Source organism: Myzus persicae, unplaced genomic scaffold, assembly GCF_001856785.1.
Source record: "Myzus persicae strain clone G006 unplaced genomic scaffold, MPER_G0061.0, whole genome shotgun sequence".
Lineage (NCBI taxonomy): Eukaryota > Metazoa > Arthropoda > Insecta > Hemiptera > Aphididae > Myzus > Myzus persicae.
The window spans coordinates 594,255-616,594 of NW_019103315.1; the positions used below are offsets into that span (position 1 = coordinate 594,255).

The window sequence follows — 22,340 nt, forward strand, 5'->3', positions numbered from 1 at the left end:
ACGCATGCGTTTACTGTTTTATTGTAAAAAAATGTTGCTAGTATATTTACCTTTTTGATTTACCAGTTATTAAGTCACTATAACTTTACGTGATAGTTTATTCTATTATCGGAATCTATGGACATTGGCATACAAGAAGTTTTATAGTTTAGATATTCTTAAGATATAGTATTTACATAAACAATTAACAGACTTAAACAGTATTTATAAGACTGGTCTTCATTAAAAAATGCATCATGAGACTCATGTTGTCTAGGTGGAGGGCTTCCGACAGGATATTTGATACCCCAGCTTCTCGTTTGTCCTTTTCAAAGGAACGGAATTCGTCTATAATGTGATTGACTGATAAGAATGTACCGCAACTACTGCATATGGGTGGATCATCCTTCTTCATCAGGTATTGATGAGTTTGCGACGTGTGTCCTATGCGCTTTCTATTAATTGTGGTTTCCATTTTCCTTGAGATGTCCTGTGGAGGGGGCTATGTGTGGATGGTATTTTTGATTTTGTTTAGTTTTGAAGTGCCTTATTTCCACGCCCGTAACCATAGGTTCTTCGAGATTGTTTTTGTTATGGAATTAGCTTGGAAAGAGAAACAATTAAGTCTAATAGCATCAGAAGAGGTTATTGATTGGCGAGCTTTTTCGTCTGCTCTTTCTTCTCACAAGATAAAATTTGGGCTAGGAATCCAGAAGTTTATATTACTAAACTATTATTTAATAGCATTATACGCAGGCAGTTATATTGAGAAGATTTTTGTTTCAAGAATAATCTATAAGTATAGATTCCACTATAGGTCTTTACCACCACTGGGTGACACGGACACTAATAGAAATGGTCGAGTGGAGTAACTTTGTGAATTTTTAACCGAAAAATGAATTATCTTCTCTCCCTTTAACTGCGGACACTGCCGATTTCGAATGGACCGAGTATGTCGGTGGTCTATTTCTTCTCAAAGTTTTTTGCGTTATATCATTGGTTTTGTATTAGAATATTAACTAAATTATTAAAAAGTATTGGTGTCTTACAATATTACCTACATGTATAACATATTATTTTGTATAAACCGTGTTTTGTTTTTGACTTTTGATTTTAGTTAGTTAGTTTAAAATATGAATAAAAGTATAATACCTAACGATATAGGCAATTATTAATAATTATTATGGCGTCATGTTAAGGCCGAACGATCGTCGAAATTTCTAGAACCAAACGCGAAGGACCGTATACACCTAGTTGCAATAGCTGTGGCAGTCGAAAACAACAACAACGATAATAATAATAATTATTATTATTAAAAACAAACGTCTGCGGCAGCGACAGCGGTGATGTTTACAAAAGTGGTGGTGGAGGCGGTCGCAGTGGCCGTGGCGGACTCGTCGGCGGGTGAGGTGGGGATAGGATGTGAATATCTATAAAGCCGATCTGGAAAACGGCCGTGCCCAGCAGAGTGTACTCGAACGGCGACCTGCGTGCGATTCTAGCCCGACATATTCCATTGAGTTGAGATCCTCAGCACATCGCGTGTGTGTAAGTTGTCCTCGCGAGTGTTGCGCGTCAACGTCACCGAAGATACGAAACGTTGCGATGTCGGCCAAGACGATATTCTATGCGTTTGCCGTCGTAGCACTGGCTGCGGTCTGGTCGGCCCAGGCTCTTCCGCTGACCGTCGACGATGTCACATCGCCAGGTAAGTCATCATCATGGCCATCATCGAGTTTGTACTTACTATTTTTCTCAAATGAAATTGATTGTACGTGTTTTCATTTTTTCACGCCACCGCCGAAACGCTTCGCGGGAGGTCACGGCCGACCATGATGGGTGTAACCGTATAGGATGCTTTAACAGTTGCGCAGGGGCTAAAGTGTCCCCCTTCGCCATTGAAATTTAATATAATGTAAGCAATCAAATAAGTACAATATATTAGATTTTACATCTGTATATGCATGTATTTAAACGCAAATGATTATTAAAAATATCACTGTCAATAACCTTATTGGTAGTAATTATCGTTCTATTATAGGTAGATCGCGGAATCTGTTTTGGCCCACTTCTACATAAATTCGTAAACAGACGTACATAATATTAACTCATTATATACATACTTTATAATGACTAATTATTTTATACATTTAGCCCTCAACAGTTTTTTTTTTTTTTAACATAAATATGTTTTTGGGTTGGATACTTACATGTTAATAAAAAAACATAATAGTTACTATTCATAGATCTTTCTTGTAGAGGACAAATTTCGATTCGCTTGCTCTGGTTTTTTATTTTCAGGATTCGGATTTCAACCGGAAGGGGCTAAAAGCTCATTGGGGGCGGGGGGGGGGAGCCTCACCGCACTGGTACTTCAATGGACAATGACTCCAACGTTTTGCATTGCTTATTGCTAGATTTGTAATATTACATTTTATATTCATCTTTGTTGTAGTCGTCTAGTGGACGAGATTAATGTCCGACGATTCGTCGCGGAAAAAGAAATAAAAAAACGGTTTGCCACCGATTATTGTTATTATTGTCGTTGTCGACGTCGACCTTTGATGGAGTTTTTCCCATTAGGGACGCTCGTGCGTGACGAGGTTATAACAATAATAATAATAATAATCATAATAGTATTATATTTAGATGGTCTCATTCATGTGGCACTTTAACGCGAAACACTTCATCTGCGAATTCCATGACAATTAGTCAGAGTGAAATGAACAAGTGCGAAAAAATTATTAATTTGAATACTATTTATTATACCATCACATTTCCTCCAAACAAAATCCTTCAAAATTCTATGGGTTAATTTATTTTCAAAAATTACTTATGATTTTTCAGAAATTATAATTTTATACATTAAAACACTCTAAATATTCGTCCCAAAATACAGTATATAAATATATATATTATAATAATATAGTAGATACGGCATGGATGCGGATTTATTTATAACCAAATTGTGCGGGGAAGTAAACAATACATACACCTAGTGTCCATTACTTCTTCCTTCAAAAAAGTTATTTTATAACAAAACGAAATGAGTTTAAAAACAAATTCTTCTTCTGTACCCTTCCAAGAACTACGTAAAAGTCCTGACCAAAAGGTCAGTCATAATAATCCTCTACTTACATATAGATACATCTTAGCTTAGAAACAAATTATAACTATTGTGTAAAATATTACTTTTATAAAATTAAATTCTCATGAACAATAATATTCAAGTAGTTATCTATAAAAATATATGTCATGAAAAATCTTTACGAATAAAACAATAAATATTGAAATTATTTAGCTTCCTGCTTTAGCATACCGGTCAGATTTTGGCTCTAAAATATTATATGGCACAGCAGACACTCATCGCGTAATGACAACAGAAACGGTTTTCATCCACGTCAAAACGAGATGACCGTGTTTTCTTATAAGATGGCCTCTTTTTAAAAACCGTATAGAATAATATTAATTATAAACCCGTGGCCGTGTCGAGCGTACTATTGTAATTATAATATTTTTTAATAATATATATATTATTATTATATTATGCATTGCGGCGACACGAAAATAAATTTCACTCGGCACGCATAATGTGATAGGTACAGTTGTGTTACGTTAACAAGACGTACGACATAATGTATTATATTATTAGGTACCTACTATTCGTCTAACGGGACTTTCAACGTTTTATAGGTATAATATTATGTATATAACTACGTTATAATAATGCCTGCAACGCGGAGACCGCTGCATGAGAGAGATGCGATTATTACGATTAATATACGTAATAATAGATTTATCGTCTACTGTATTATTACACTACTACTATACAACGTTATAATCTGTATATGTATAGACATTATACATTAGTCAGTCTTCTTCCCGGCGGACTTGTTTCAGAACGAGTCCGGTCTATATTATAATGTCCGATGACAATGATAATAATATATACCATTATACATAAATTAATTTTCCGGATAATTGTTCGTATTTAGGTACGTGTTTAGGTAAACGTTAAAATGCGTGCGTAAGATAATACAATATTGAGGGTATAATTAGAAAATTGTCCATTAGGAGTAGTTGCTATTCATTTCTACGATTGCCCATTGAGTTGAGAAAAAAAGCCAGAATCTAAGTTTTCAAGTTGCAGTATACCTATACCTCCATTTAAAATTGTTTTGCTTGACGATAATATATTGTTGTAATCAGTTAGAATCCTGATCGTTTCGCACCAGTAACACATTGTAAAAAAAATAAAAAACTCTGCACCAGGCGAGGTGTGCACGAACAAAATATATTTGTCACAAAATGTCCACTGCATTCTCATAATGTTTTACTGTTTTAGTTAAAATTTGTATTACTAGTCAAATACTCGTCGTTCAATGTTTACGACCTCGAGCTTGCGACAACACAACCTACCCGTATATATATACATATATATATATAGGTATATATGTATATAATACATGGGTATCTACATTTTTGTAAGATTCAAACGGATCGAACCGGCAGACCGTGATTTTTTCGAGAGCGTAGATATAAATTTATAATCTTGTAAGTTAGGTAGGTAGGTATGCCACGCACCGGGTTTTCTAAATAAATAACGGGAAAAAAAGTTTGTTACCAACCGAGTCGAGGGCCGTTTAATACGCGACATCGGATTTAATCAATTTAATGGCATTTTGCCAGAACACACACACACACACACACACACACACACACACACACACATAGGAAGAAAGGTAGAAATTAAACACTGCTAAATTAAAAGAGATTATATGATGTATATTATATACTTTGTAAGCGACTCGAAACGGGCGTGTGCACAGGGTGGACTACGGATTTTGAAACACGATTTCATTTTGTAGTTACCGAATTCATATTATGTTTACAATAAAGTAGGTACATACCATTATATTCGCTACTACATGATTATATATTACCACCGCAATTCTATACACATTGGCGGTTCCAAAGTCATAGTTTGGGAGGGGGGAGGGTGTATAGGTAGTAATTTTCAGAAAACTTTCGATATTATAATTTGTTTTATTTTTAATTTTGTTTTTAACAATAAACGATCTCTTACAAATACAGGTTTGGGAGGGGGCCACCCCTGAAGCCGCCATTCAGTGCGGTCGATTGCTTGATAATCATACAGAACATTTCCTTGTCAAATATATGATAAACTTTAATAGTTATTATCATTTACACTTTAGATTATCGAAGTAAGAGACGAGGCAAACTTGACATTTTTCATAGACAAGTCTATGAACCTTCTCACACCTGTCGACGCCGCATAATATATCCGTGGACAAAGTCGCTTATACTGTCACAGTTTGAAGTGCCTGCCATCGTAGTTAATGCTAAAAAACTATGGTTGATACTAAATCATTAACCAATAGCCATTACCCACCCGTCAACCAACGCTTAAAAAACCCAGAGGAGGTCTGCTCTCAAACACCGTCTTCGAGCCACCTCTGCCTCNAATGACTTACCTTAGAGTGACATAAAGTCTCTCAGCCGCAGAAATAGGTTTTTTGAAATTTGTCACCTGCTTTGTTAATTTGAATTGTACTTTAGATAGAAGAAAATCAAAAGTTTCTATTGACATACGTAAAAATTTGAAAAATCTCTCTCGATCAAGTCTTAATTCTTCATATACATTATGGAACTCGCCTAGAACATTTCGTTTTTTATTCATTTCGTGAACACCTATTCTTTTTTTCTTTTTAGTTAAGATGCGTCTTCGTAAAAATGAATTTTCTAACAATAAAATACGACGAACTTTCGAACTTAGTGCCATGGTGCTCTACGTCACTACACTAAAATAAAATAATGTTGTACACAACGCTCATCGCGTCCTGTTTAATATACACACTTCACAGCTCACCGCTCAACGTTTGCCGCTTATCGCCCACCGCTTACCGCGCAACGCTTTCCAATGTGCTCGCGGCCTTATAGTCGTAGTAATGTAATATTATTAGTTCCGCTCGGAATTGAAATTTTTTTTTTTGGGAATTCGAACGGCAGAAACACTTGGCGTGAGACAAACACCGTACAGTACGTGTACCTACAGTGACGTCATAACAATAATGGACCGTACGTCCGGTATGCGACGCGGTTACCTGCGCGGCACGTTACGGAGTCTTTGGCACGTGAAGGATGCGGTGTACCCACTACCCGCGCAGTGGGTTATTATACCACGGTTGAGACGTAATCTGTCAGCGGCGGCGTTTCGATATCCGCGATAATACATATTATTAAACTCGCGCGCGATCCGTGCATAATGTCTACGGCGCAAATATTGTAATAATATTATTATTATTAATAATAAGCATCGCACGCACGGGAGTGGTAACAGCGTGGTGTGCATATACCATCGATGCCTTAAAATGTCACGTAACTACCTATATATTATTATTAACGCACGATAAGATGATGATATTATAATACGATGTGATTACATTCGGACGAATAATATATGAGAGAACGCCATCGTAAAATTCATCGCCGTGTCAAACAATAATAATGTGATAGTAATATTTTCTTCGATTATTTCCCACGATGTCGATTTTAATAATACGCGATGCGTGTTATACTCATATTCTGTTCGTCTGTATAGCGAGTTACTTATTTGTATATTATTATTTATTAATCCCGCGTAACTTATTATGTTTTCCAATTTTCCTGATGTTTATAGGTATGGTAGGTAACCAGCGCCGGATAGAAAAGGTATCGGCCTACCAAGTTATACGATTTTAACCGGCTCTAAAAAAATTAACGGCCCACTTTTCAATAAGATAAAGTCGTTATTAGCTATCCATATTTTATGATGACATCATATATCATACTATATAAATTATATTAAGCATGTGACGTAGATAAATAATAAATATATTACTAAGCCATCGCAAATGTTAAGTGGCCCATCGGGTTCAACTCGCCGGCTCTGTCCGGGCCTGTAGGTACCTTGTACTGTACTTTTAAATAAAAACATGAATTTAAGAAAAATAACAGATACTTGTGTAGTTGTGTCAGATATATTATGCACACATTATAGGTAAAAATAAAGATGCACATTAAATTATAATTCTGTGACACGAGTTGACTCGCCCAACGCTGAGTAAGTTATTCACTTTATTGATAAAAATGCAATCAAGTTAAAAAAAGGAGAAAGAAATAAAAAAAAAACTACATAACTTGTTCGATTGAAATATTAAAAAAATAAACATTGCATAGAAATAAACTTATACTGCTCTTAAAAAAGACTCGTTAAGTGTACATTACTTATGAGTAATTGCGGCAAAAGGTTTGATTTGGTCTTCTCAACAATTATGAAATTATTTATAAATGATTAGTAAGTATATCTATTAAAGTCTAACCGTGAATCCCTGTTAATGTTTAACCTCAACGCAGTTCATGATTCGACACCGTCATGGCAATCTGTTTTCTAAATTAAATTGTTCTGCAGTCCCACTTATAATATTATACTATTATTATGTGTATTTTTCCTCGGTAGGTATCATAATATCGTAAACATCGTACATATATTACAGGTAATATACATAGGCACAAATTTAAAAAAGACTAAAATATTGTAAAATATTCTAATCCGCAATATTTTCTACAAATTATGTATTCTTAGCACCAAATATCGCTCAATTTCGAGTAGGGGAGTTTTGGAGGGACTGAGCCCCCTTATTTGCACAAATGCAGATAATGCAACATATTTCACTTACCGTACTAACACTAGGATTATTGTTATTGGTATACCTATTATTATTATTATTGCCATTATCATGCAATTGAATAGGTACTATAAATTATTATTGTCTGACTGGAATCGCTGTGCCATATAAATGCTCATAAACATAAATAAACCATTTCGGTGCACCAGTTATATATTATTATGTAACGAAACCTATCTATAGTAATATTAATATTTTATTTTGACTCGGTAAATATTTTCCGTACGTTTTGTTGGCGCACAATACAATACCTACACATAATTACATACATATAGGTTTGAGTAATAACTTCTGTTGCCTACCTATACGCGCGTGCAGGTTGACGCGATTGTGTGTTTTTTTTTTAATATAGGTAATAATTTGACGCTTTAATATATTATGTATCTACAGGCTACAATACAATTTAATACAATTATTTAGAGAAAATTTCTAGTTTCATTTCCATTTCTATTTGTTGAGCTTTTATATAACTTTCAACGGTTCTTATGCGAAGTAAAATCTAAATGTTACAGTTTATGTATAATAATTATTGATCGCCGAGTCGCGCTTGATTATAACTTTGCTATATCATAGTATTACGAATTTGAGTTTTGATATCTGTAATACTCTACGATTATTTATCATTATTTACATCGTGACTTTAGCGATCTATTACAATTTCCACAATGTGACTGAGTTTTATCTCGATGATTAACCGTTTTCAATATGCGTAATATAATTCTATCAAGATTGTTTTTGGTGTAATACGTTGAGATAATAAAAATCTCATATCATACATACTGCAGTGTGGTTGGAGCGTTGTTATTTTTTCTTTATGTAAACACGCGCTGCTTAACTTTTACGGAATGATTTTAATAAAAATATTTTAAATAAATACCTTCGACACAGCAGTACAGCACATGCGAATATGCGGCTGACACGCCAGTGCGGAGTATAAAATCTCTAAAGAGACAAAACGTTTTGCTGTGATTTTTAAGTCATCACCGACTGTGTGACACATTATATTAGTTAACCTTTAGTAGCCATATTAGCTAACCTATACCTATGGTGGGTTAAAGGCATGCAGTTTGTAACTTTAAACGAGGGCTTATTATAGTATAATGTGCCTAAATTTAACTACCAGACACTCGGATTTAAACTGCGGTGAGCTTAAATTAGATTCAATTGGAGTGGATTATTGAATGTTATTGTTCGAATGGTGGACAATGTGCTTAATCTTGGAACAGTCGGAACTCTACTCGATTATAATATTATTATAATATAAGCTCATTACCTGCCGACGCTGTTGAAATACGCAAATTGACCGCGGTTGAGTATTATTGACGTGGGCGCATCATCATTAGAGGGAACTGACCATTTCCACAATGGTAATATTATATTGTTGTAATGTCAACGAATTAATACAAACGATCAATTATTATTTAATTATCATCATTGGAAGTGAGCTGTATTGCCGATTACTCGATGTCGAACAGCTAGATTGCGGTATATTATGAGTTCAGGGGAACACACGCCGGTATCTTATACCTATAATTAGACACATCAGGTAGTAAAATCGTAATGATATTATTATATTGTATTCACTATAAAATTACAATAAAACCTAACAATAAAAAACCATAGTAAGCTACTCGATATTTTTCCTATACAAGGAAAACCTATGAATCATAAATAATATGTTTTTGTTTATAAGTAACCATGACTACTAAAAAATTAACAAAAATCGTTCAAAAACAAAAAATCGCCCAAAAACATATTTATATTTCAAAAAAAAATATTCTGTTAAAAATGTTTCAATATTATTCATATTTTTACACTTGGGCCCTATAATTTTAATCCTTTATAATATAGTCCCTCAAAATTATTGGAACTCCCTATAATTTAACATATTATCCAGGATGTGCAGTAAAATATACAACTTACAATTGAAAAATAGTGAGAGCATAATGTAATAAGATAAAAATGTTCAATATTTCGAGATATCTACGGCGGTAAATGAAGATTTGTGTGCACCAATAATTTTTATTTTCATTAATATTTGTATATTCTTCAGGTACCTATAAGATACACGCGATCGCTATAATAACTAACTATAATACTGTGCACCTCGAAGAGCCTGAATTATTTTTAGGTCCAGTGAATCAATAGAAATGGCTAAAGATCAAAATAAATCTATTTTTTCCTAGCACAGCCGTCACTGCTTGTTTAATTGCATTTTTATCATACGCGCATTCGTCTATGCAGCTTATGTTTACAGTCGCATAAATGCATAATATATTGTATTATTTTCAATTTTTTCGGTATTTATTTTCGTTGTTGATCGGTAGTTAAACCATTTGCGAAGTCATTGAGGCAAAAACGATTATTTTACAACTGGTCAAATAATTAAACTACTATGATGGGTATTATGTGCATGTTTTAATGTGTATGGTTTGAAAGTACCAGTGGGATCTATGTGTTTTTTAAAATGAGTATTCATTAATTTTTTTAATTGGTTGAATAAAAATATAACTAGTTTTTAGTAGGAGGAATAATAGTTTAAATATGCCAACATGGTCTCTATTGTGGTAATACATTATGACGTATCTAGGTACAAAATATAATTTTGTTAATTTTAAGCCATGAGTTTGGCTGTTCAGTTTTTTCCTGGTAACAATTATACGAGTGCGTAATATTTATAAGAAATTTCATCTTAATAATTTCGTTTATAGTACGAATTACAATGACCAAACAGATTTTTTAATAAATTGTCTTCTAACGCTATTAACGCGGAAAAAAATTACAATGACAAAAATATGTTTTCAGTAATGTTGTACTCCTTTTTTTCTTTCATTCTTTCTTTCTTTTTTCTTTCTTTTTTTATTCTTTTATATTCATTAACTATTATAAAATAAGTACTATTTTATCGTCGATTCGAAGGTTACTAAATAATACGAAGGCACGATGGATCTTTTAACACGAACCTGTGTATTGTTTACATTATAATATTCTATATAACGTTAATCGCGTAACCTCTTTGGCCTTCACTTGTCCCATGATATCTAATTATAATGCATTGTTAAATAAAATATTAATACCACGAGACCTATTAATTATCATCATAGGTAAGTCAGCTCTGCGCATTTGTTTACCGGGCCAATCATTCATATAACAATATTATACACATGTGAATGAAACCAAAACGTATTAGTTTTAATTACAACAAAATTACCGTATAATGATTGACTTACAGGGAAATGTAAGAACTATTTTGAGAAGTAGTCAAAAAATAAAATCATGAATAATAAAGTTCAACAATCTTAACACGCTGCACCGTGAAATTGTGCTGTTTTTTTTTATAAAAATCCCGTGGTTTTCAAAAAATATAAATTAAAATAATAATGGTATACACCATTACAATAATGAGCCATAGTACGTATACACTATACATCATATTATTATGGTACGTCTTAATAATGTTGTATCATGTTTTCCTGAGTCGACTCGTGACGAAATGAGAGGTAGATATAAAAAATAATATCATGACGGTGTTCCGAATGAGACGGGCTAACAGACGTGAGAGATTATTGACGTTATTTTAACATCGTAATAATATGAAATATATTATTTTGTTCATTAATACGCCGCACGTCATCGTGTACATTTTTTTTTTAAATTTAAACGACAAATGACTATCAATATACAAAATATACAAGATGATTCAATAAGCACGCCTAATGCATGGGGCCCCCATGTGTCCTTTATTTATACATTTATTCAAATTAATTTTTATGCGTTTTAAGGTCATATTTTCAATTATTTAGAATATTTTAGTTATTTTATATGATCTAACGATTTTGGGTAGTCACGATGGTTATAGCCTATAGGTTAGGTTAAGTAAACCTATTATCATAGAGTACTATTCTTAATACACAACGTTAAGTAAATGAAAAATAATAATCATTTTGAATTTCGGCTTATAAACATAATCATTTTCAAAAATGTTACAAATTTTATGAAATTCAATTAAATATTCAACTACCTATATTCTACCCTGATTATTATACATTTTCATTCCATACATTTTTGTAGAGGTGTAGAGTTACTATACCGAGTGTTCACTGCGATCGAACTTATTTTTGAATTTGTCCACGGCTATAATAGTATTACCCATATTATAGTAATACAATATTTATGTTTTATATATAAATATAATAGCTGCGATCAACTTAATAACTTAAATTATAAATATTAACAATTTCCTGGGAGTTCGGAGGTTATTAAAATAATTATGGGGTTAGCTTGCCCCAAGCATTTATCTATACTTAAACCCGTAACTGCATATTTTACAACTGTATCACCGGTATATACTAAACTGGCACTGACGCAGTTGAAGTGAACAGATTTTATTAGGTCCTCGTGTGCAATTTTGTATGATTAACACTACTCGGTGTGAAACAGTGGCGGTGCACAGATTAATCGCACGTTTTGCGATTAAAGTTTTGTCGTGTCGTACTCGCTCGTCTGGAGCTGATGATAATAATAACATTATTATAATACTTATTGGTATTCAACACGACAAGGAGCGCGTGACGCTCATCCGGCGTGATCAATTTGAATACCGTTTAGTGACAAAGAGATTGCAGTCGACGATTATGATTATTATTATTTGTTCTGCGCGAACTGTCGTTGAACGGTGTAGTGCACTTTTCATGCCTAAGTATTATAATGCGAATGCACTACATAATTTTTCAATATTAACATTATATGACGATTTTATAAGTACGATTAATATATTATGAATATTGATGACGAGAATTGTATTACAATAGTATGTTTGGGACAATAACAACTCAAAATCATATTATATTGATTTGATATTTCGATTTTGTAACGTATACATGTTTGTGATATTGCGATAAGTGGTAAGATGACTGTAACTTCATATTCGATGGAGTTAAATTAATTGAATTGATATTGTTTAACTATTGTGTTATAAAAAAATTATGACACATGACGTATTGTGTTTTCACACCGTATAACGTCTGATTAAAGTATTGCATGTACATTAATTCAATACCCGTTCAGTGATGAGCATGTTGTGATTGGCGATTAAACATTGTAAAAATAACTTTGTGTACAATTTAAAAAGAAATAATTAACGCTAAACCCATCTGTGGTAAAGTTTTGATGACGAAAGAATTGCTTTTTATTTCGGAAATAAGTATTGTTTCCCTAACATTATATTCGTTTCAAAAACAGTGAAAGTTTACACTAGCTGTTCAGTACATATATTCGATTGCATGTTGACAATACTAGGTTTATGTTTACGGTTTATATATGATTGGTTTAGTTTTGTGTGAGTTTCGGATACGTAGGTACAAATACCTTCGAAAGTGGATTTTCACAGATTACACAAGGAACGCACTACACAGGATATATATGACGTAGCTACCCATTTCAGCATTTGAATATAGGACTATAATACAACACCATCGATGTTGGCCCCACACACTTACTCTTTCAATGCGCATTATTCGTATTTATAATATAATATAGTGATGTTCGAAATGTATTAGAGAATAATAGAGGTCGATCTAACTTTTTACAAAACTACACGAAATAAAAAGCGAATAATACATGAATCGATTGGTCACTACTCGCTAATAAATTTGAACATTAATTTTCAGCTAATGCGAAGGAAAATTTGGAAATTGACACCTCGTCGGAGGAGGTAGTTCAGAAGCAGGAGTCTGAACAACAACAAATGAAGGGAACGGACACTTCGGTTCTACAAACGGACGTGACCGAATCATCTCCGGATGTGCAGCAGTCCAGTCAAGCGGAAGAAGTGACGGTTGGATCAGAAATTCCAGTGGTCGGAACCGACTCGGTCTTACCGGAAGTCTCAAACAAGAAGTCTGAATCCGACGTTCCCACAACGGCCATCTACGTTGAACAAACGGACAGCGTAGCCGGAACAAACTCGCCCAACTCCGACGCCAAACCTAACCCCTCTGTTCCCGTCCAAGGCCAAAAGCCCAAACCATACTACACAGGCGAGGTGCAAACAGTGAAAGTAGGACCCAATATGCCGTTCTTTTTGGAATTTTTCCAGCCTTTCCAGTCTTTCCAGCCTTTCCAGCCGTTCCAGCCTTTCATGTCCAAACACCCGGAACAACCGTTTAGACACCAACCGATACCGTTCGGCGCCCCCTTCGATCCATTCGCAAATCCCATGAACGCCCAACCTTTCAACCAGATGGTTGAAGCGTACACCAACGAGTTCAGAAGTACGTGCCACCAGTAAATTGTATTTTTTATCATCTAAAAATGATTTAATAATACAAAGTTATGCTATTTAAAATCACGATAACACTAGAATAATAGTAACAACATATGATGAAATTTTATTTTATTTTAATATTAGGAATGTCTCTAGTGCATGAATACTGGACAACGAATTATTATCACTATAATATGTTGGCGCCAAGTTAGTAAATAAAATTATCAGATACTGATGATAACACACCCAAGTGGCCAAGTATAATAATATTAATTTTAAAAACAAGTTTCTAGAAAAACATCAAAAAAACTAATATATATTTTATTTTCGTTCAATAGGCTCAAAATATAAATACGATATTATAAACCTGAGTTTAAAACGAAAACCATCCACTTTTTGCCCATTGTAGCTCATCCTAAACACCCCCGTAGCGTGTACTTGGCGCCTTTATTGATGATGATAATAATAATAATGATAATAACAATGCCTTGTTAACACAAACATTAACATTATATTATATAAAGGCTGTTTAATATCGCCACATTGTTAACACCATTTCCATGATAACCATTAAATCGTTCGCTTAACAAATACTAACCAACATTAACCGCTTCGTTCACAGCGCCCGGAATCGTAATATTAAAACCGAAAAGAAACGTCCGAGTTAATACAACTGCAATGCCACCCATTCCGTTGCTAATGAACATCATGCTTAACGCTTTTCGGCATCACGAGCCGTCAGGTAAATGTTGCATGACGTATTTTATTATATTTTAATAATATAGGTAAGTAAAGCGAGTGATTATTAATTTTTTTTATCGACGCTAACAGTAATTAATCGGTATCAGTTGTAGATGAATAATGTGTTTTTGAAAACAGAATGTTTAGTAATTATTAATGTCAGACACGTCATTTTTGGAAAACAAAACTATTAAATATATTTTGTTTTAAAACACTTTTTGTGGTAATGACTTAAAATAATGTAAAATTGTTATTAAAAAAACATACATTCAACTATAAAATGACTATACTGATGAAAGAATCACTTGGAAACAATAAATATTATTAGTCGATACCTAATAAGTAATAACGTTTAGCTGTTAGCTCTATAGCTGCGTTAAATTTGCAACTTGTATTTATTATTTTAACGATAATGCGTATTATATATTATTTTCATTACGACGACTATAATATGGTCTGTGCTAAAATATACTAAAGCATAAATAATAATAATAACAATAACAATAACTTATGTTACATTATTTTAAGTATTTTTGTTTTTAAATTTAAATTATAGGCATGTTGGAATCTTTCGACAAAATGGGCTTGCCACCATTGGAAAGTGTGGGTGTTGCGCAAGAAGGCTCAAACAAGCCCGTGAGGAAGACTACTTCCAAGACCGAGGTAATGGATCCAATACACTCCTTGAAAATAATTGTTTGTTTTTGCACTATTTAAATCAGTCGAAATTGAAATGTAATATATAGACATCACTACATCAGGTAGCAGCACTAATTTGCCAAAATCGCTATATTCAACTGTAAATAATAATGAAGGAAAAAATGTTATGAACAGTTTAGAATTCATGGCAGCAGAAAACTCATACATAATTATTACCATTCTATTTTAAATTCAATTCGAACTCAAAATACATTTTTCGGAGGTACTTCTTGAGATTTTCATGATTGACGACTCATGATTTTATCTTTTTACATATTATAATATTTTACATTATTTTATATGTATTGACTAGTCAACATTCATAACTCATAATAATATTATACTCACATGTATTAACAGTAGATACAACTATTTCGCTGTAAAATTAAATCTTATAAAATCGATTTTTAAAATGGCCTACTCTCTGAAACAGCATAGAGAATGATATTACGGAATATTTGTACAAATTGCTCGAAAGACTTAAAAACCAAAGTACGAATTTTTTATTAAATAAATGTTGCGAGTAAAAAAAAGGGAAGCTTAAAAAATTCATTTTTACTGCTAATTTTCATTTGATTCTGTGCACGTTTCTGCATTTACAAGTCTTTACGTGATGTTCATTTCTATAGTAAATCAGTTATGTTTTATGCGCATATCTAACGCTTTATATTTTCTGTATTAAATTATAGAGCTGTATTATAAATTTCAACGCGCGTTGTCCTTATTAAAGTTAGGTACTGAATTACTGCAGTGCAGGAGATTTCAGCAGGTTTTCGCGGTGCTAACGACCAATTTATTTTATACGATCGACTACAAAATTATATTATAATATACGCACTCCACATAGGTACTTGGTACCAGGTACTTTACCTACTGTGAGTTACTCGAACACGTATTACGTCTTAAACGTGTCTAACATTTTTTAATATCGAAATCCCCCGTCTAAAAATGCATATGTATGCAACGTTTGCATATTCTTGTATTACCTATAACTATCGGAATTCAAACATTTGCTAACGTATTATATTTATTCGTATTAATAACTCAACCGTAATTGTCACGCATTTCACGTATTTTACCCGTTGGGTGTTACTACATTAAAAAACGTAAAATAGAGAATTCGTTAGAGTTTTGAATCTGCAGTGATGGACAACACTCCCAAAGCTTTTGTACCAAGAGACTCGATAAAACTTATTCACTCGTGCCATTTTGAAGAGGGTATCTAAAACAAAATGCGCTGTTTACTTTACTTTATAAACACTGCTTTTCAAACTTAATATTATACGTTGTTGTGGATTTGGGTACATTAATTATGTCAATTTCGTTTGTTATTGCGCATATACGTATATAGATCATTGACGGACACAGAGTACAAATAAACGAAACCACGGTTAGCGACGGAGACGAAAATCACAAGAGTTTCTACCATTTTAAAGAGATTCAAGTGCTGCCCGAAGAGATGAACAAAAAAATGTCAAACGAAAAACTGATATCAATATCCAACGACGATTCAGAGACGCAAAAAGTGGAGACGAACGAAATCAAACCCGTCCCGTCCGTTACAATGCAGAATTTCGACGACCGGAAGAACTTTGTAAAAAAGGTAGAATAACGAGATAGCAGCGGCTTCTTGTACACATAATATTAATATCAGCTATTATAATATAATATAGTATTTTAATAACCTAAAGACCAGTTCGTCGCGACGACGGATTGAATTAATATATACCTAACGCTTGTGTAAGTTATTTTCCCAAGTATCATCATTAACAACCCTAATATTATAATAATATACTGTTTAAATATACCTAATATTTAATTTTATCAAAAAACCGATTGCGTATAAAGTACCGTTAACAATATGATGATAATAAAAATCTTTTCCTCTCAACTCGATGGTAAAAATATCCGTGCAATTATTAATTATTAGCTATTGTTATTACTTATTATCATCGTCGATATCGGAATAGCGGAATATTAAAATTTAATTAGTTGTTTAATATTTATTATAAAAATCAAAATGTAACAAAGACCATACAATCAAAATATATTATTATACCTACATAATATTACATAACTATATATAATACATTTATAATATTTTATATTAAAAACATTTGATTGGAATAAACCATTTGCCATAATAATTTCGAATATAGTGTTGTATTTTTTTAATCATTATTTTTTTGTAAGACAAAATATTATAACTTTATCAAAAGTCTCGCGATACCTGTTATAGTCTGTGTAGAGATTATTTTTATAAAGAAAAATTAGTTTTGTATTTCATTTTAAAGCATTAGTTCTTATTATAAAACATATTCTTATTATATTTATTTTGACTTGTGTGAATAAAACCTTTTAGGATTTACCGCCTTGAACGACTCGAGTTTTTATTTGCCACGTCGTTTCAAAGTGTTGTTAAATGCATAAATATAATTCAGCGTGTATATAATAATTTGCTGCTTTTTATTTTGATCGGTTCAAATGTATTTTAGATAGTCGTAAATAGCCGAGTCGGTGTTTGTAATAATATTTATACTTAATTATTGTATTTATTTCGTTTTCCGTATATCATTATAGGTATTCAGTAATTATGATTATGGCAGGTTGTATGTTTTGTAATTTGTTTTGCTTTTTGCGATGTAAATTTTGATAATATTGCAGCGTAGTGCTGTACATTTGTGTACTCCCACCGCAAATAGGAATTTGGGAATTCATTTTACCGCTTCAGATCAATATAATGTATTATTTAATGGTCAAACAGCTTTATTGTGGTTTTGTGATTACACCGTTCACCATATACGATTTAAACCATGCACGTGGATAGAGATCTAATATTATTATAATATCATTGTGACCAAATCTGTTTGGTACGAAAAATGCAGGCGAAATGGTGCTTTGTTAAAACAAGAGTTTGGAATACAGAAAATACCAAAGAGAACAGTATCGGAGTCACAGAATAAAAATATATTGTAAATAAAATAATGGTTGGTTTTGAGCGGTTTCTCCTGGGCCATCGATCGGAATGGCTGCCAAACACAGGTACGTATCAGTTTTATTTTTTTTAGTCTTTTGGACCGATCGCACGGCTTAATCAGTTGTATTATTATGTTTATACATGTTATTTATATGCCTCTCTGCAATCTTGCCTATCCGCTTTTCGGAATCAAATTGGCGTAAACGCTGTACATAAAGAACATTCACCGAAGGCTTTAAAACCCACGTAGTATTAGTATATAGATAAAAATTATGAAAACTGTATTGTAGTATTTAGACAATATAGGTAGTCAATCACCAAGTTCAAAGTAACTCACATTCCAGGTTTATAAAATTAGTTTCAGTATTATATATTATATATAATATTATTATATTGTTAAATATTAATAACAGGTACTTTGTAAGTTGTAATTATTAATGAAAACTAGTTATATTAGAATATATATTACAATAACTATTATCAGATGTACTTCGTTATTTTGAATAATTACACCAATATTATTTTGGTCAATAGTCATGTATACTGTAGCCACTTCGCATTAAATTAATTATCACTAACTCGCAGATTTACGCATTAACATAATAATATAGATACCTAATCGAATTAACAATCGTAAATCGTAATATTATATAATATTATACCTATTAATGTTAAGTACGTACGTATTGTTTGTGAGCGACCACGTCACGTATATTAAAATAATACTGTCAAAATCCTCCGATGATCACACCTCTTATTTTTTTTTCTCTCGCAGACACCCGCCGGTCCTCTAGACGATCACTTCCAGACTGCCGCGGCCAGTTACTACGCTCCTTACGCTCCGCTGTACGGATCGCGTCAACAACCGGCCGGCCTTTTGCAGCAGAAGCAGTACCACGGATCATATCACACGCCGAACCAGGGCTTTTACCCGGCACCAAACCAAGGTTATTATCCGCCACCGAACCAAGGTTATTACCCGGCACCGAACCAAGGTTATTACCCGGTACCTAACCAAGGCTTTTACCCGGCACCGAACCAAGTGCCGTATCCGCCCCAGAATCACGGATCTCGTCCGTCTCAACCGCCAATCAGCTTGCACGGTGACACTTTGGTCAACGAGCTGGTCGCGGCCCAACAGCAATCTTCGGGCGGTACAGTGTTACCGCCCGACGTGGAATTTGTAGACGTGAATGGCAAACCACAACCCAGTGGCCAGTATCATCAATACAACAGCCACAACAGCCACAACAACAACAACATCATCATCAACGACAAGGGTAATCGTGGTCATGAAAAGTTGGCCGGTCGTAAGTACTGACGGCGTCCAATCGAAACCCTAACGAATTATGTATACTAATAGTTTATGTAGTCAACAGTCGTCTCTGCGGCAGGTAAATACCAGGCCAGCTGTATCGAACCGTTTTATTGCTAATATATGAAATATTTTAATCGGTACCTTTATATCATAAGTGTAACATAATGTGTATAGACGTCCGCGTCAAGTGTATTCCGTATCCGAAGTCATTGTCATTATCCTGTCGTTTAATATCTATTTATTAAGAATATTGTTTTTGATTTTTTGTATATATATAAATATAATATCCTTTATTATAAGTACTTACTTAATATATTATAATGTTACTGTTTTTACGTGTCCACCTGCTAAAGAGACTACTCTCCGTCGAGCGTCGTTGAGGTCGCTCCTCTCTCTCTCTCTCTCTCTCTCTCTCTCTCATTTATAATATCTGTGTACTGGCGGCTTATTATTCCAACGCATAAATAATATTTAATAAATAATCGCATCGCCCTTGCCCTCGCAATACTCACATTTAATTCATGAATACATTATTTTCACGAATAAACAAAAATTTGCTCCAAACGGATTTCAAAAATTGAAAATATACCTATATAAATACTGTTATATTAAAAAAATAATTTTAATCAATACTGTTCTTGCTCTACACGCCATTTACTGACAGGTTTATCAAAAAGTATGATTTTGCTATGTTCAATCGAGATTTATCTAATGTTTAGTATTGATTTTAATTCATATAATTTATTAATTATTAACTATAAATTGTTATGTGATTATTAATAATCACAGTACACCTAATATGTATATTATGTTTCTACAATAAACCGTAAAGATACCAAAGGTAAAATGTAATTGTCTATTATTTTTATTTGTCCTTATTTGTTTGCTATTTATTTATATTAAGAATTGTTAAATAAATTAGCTCATTATACATTGTCTAATTAAAAATTATATTGTTAACGTTCAATTTCAAATGTATGCATTCAATTTGCGTAGTTAGAATGATAATAATATAAACCACACCTCTGTTTTGGTGCTTATTAGGTGATTGCCGATTGGACTCTGATGATAGTTAAATTCTAATTAGCTACTCTTACATAAATTAATATCTAAAATGATGCGAGGAAACTTTTATGAAAATATAAATATTAAAACCAATTTAAAAGTTAATATTATATTTAGACAAACTTATGTACGAGATAAATGGTAAGTATAAAAAAAATATTATTTTGTAGATTCATTATACAAATATTAACGATGGACTGTTTAGTAAATTAGTAAATCACAGCATTGACAGTTCGTATTATTATTTACTTTTAGGGTCATAATTTCGTATGCGTCATGTAACTTTAAGAGTCAAAACTACGAATCACTTAACACTGATAAGATATTATTAGGTCTGTAAGTAAATTGGATGCATTTTAATGATTTTTACCCATGTCAAATCAGTGTAGTATATTAGTGTATACGATGGTTTTAAATAATATACGATCATACCGACTGTAAACTTAAAATTGTTATTCCGTCAAACAGCGCTTGGTACACAGCAACGTATTCTAACAAACTGTTTACGAAAATCCTGATAATTCTGGCAACACTTGTTGACTTATTGATAGGCAGATTTTGTTTAATTATACCAGTCTCATATTGCAAATATAATATTACATATACAAAAATGACGAGTAGGGAGGTAGGGAAATGTGATGATATACAAATTGCGTTCGACACAATATTTTAGTATTATATACTACTAAATAATATTCATTATGCATCACAGTAAGACTATTGCAGTAGAGTATACTTACCACTATTTATTAATAAAATACAACAAATTATGTTTTTTAAACGAATGTATTTTTTAAATATTCACTATTAAGCAATAATAGCTAAATATTGACTCATATACTGCAACTATAATAGTAAAGCAAAAGACACACTTGTTTTTTTTCATAACAGTTAGTACTTATATTATTCCAATACCGAACAATAATATTACAAGTATAATTGACTGTATTCAGTATTGTTAACGAAAAATCAACCTCACTACACACACACGCACCCATCGTTGAAAATACTGTGGTTTCAGAAAATATTAGACCGAGTACATTGGTAGCCATTACCTACCTATAGTGTTACTGAATTATAACAAACGTTTTATGTTGAAAATATAATAATCGCGGTAAATAACGCAGTAAAAATATGGTACCTTTGTACGATATTATTTTATACAGCCATTTGGGGAGAAAAAAAAGCTCGCAATTATAAGTTTAAATAAGTCAGTGTACACAACTGTAATATTATTAAGGAAGCATACCTTTCGGCAGTCATGGGTTAAGCGCAATGGTTCGAACCATGTATCATTACATCCGCTCGAAACTCAAGTTGAACTTTGATCATTTATTATTTTTTATTCGTGTTTCTCTTATACAGGGTGGTGGCCGGGTGGCTGTTTCTCAGCGTAATGATATTGCAACAAACTTATTGGAACTAAATAATATAAATATTGAACACGGTAGAAAGCCGTTGCAATATTATTCGATCTGAGTTTATTCGTCAGATATTCTTCAGAGACATTTTTAAAAGGTTAAACCCCTGGGGGCTTACGGACCAACC

At 32.8% G+C, this 22,340-nt stretch overlaps 1 protein-coding gene across 2 annotated transcripts; it reads left to right on the forward strand.

Moving 5' to 3' along the window:
• Positions 1–1,422: 1,422 nt before the first annotated feature.
• Positions 1,423–20,268, forward strand: LOC111034237. 2 transcript variants are annotated; one of them, XM_022315356.1, is made up of 6 exons: positions 1,423–1,687; positions 13,397–13,999; positions 14,615–14,734; positions 15,290–15,396; positions 16,784–17,035; positions 19,185–20,268. In XM_022315356.1, exons 1-6 carry the CDS (start codon positions 1,585–1,587, stop codon positions 19,728–19,730), a joined length of 1,731 nt encoding a protein of 576 aa, XP_022171048.1. In that variant the 5' UTR covers positions 1,423–1,584; the 3' UTR covers positions 19,731–20,268. The 2 variants fall into 2 exon arrangements, with proteins under 2 accessions (XP_022171048.1, XP_022171049.1); XM_022315357.1 differs by lacking the exon at positions 14,615–14,734 and having other exon boundaries at positions 1,424–1,687.
• Positions 20,269–22,340: the final 2,072 nt, after the last annotated feature.

Coding starts and splice junctions, on each gene's coding strand:
- LOC111034237 (XM_022315356.1), top strand. CDS start 1,585: ATGTCGGCCAAGACGATATTCTATGCGTTTGCCGTCGTAGCACTGGCT. Junction 14,000..14,614: donor GTACACCAACGAGTTCAGAA/GTACGTGCCACC, acceptor CTTCGTTCACAG/CGCCCGGAATCGTAATATTA. Junction 17,036..19,184: donor GGAAGAACTTTGTAAAAAAG/GTAGAATAACGA, acceptor TTTCTCTCGCAG/ACACCCGCCGGTCCTCTAGA.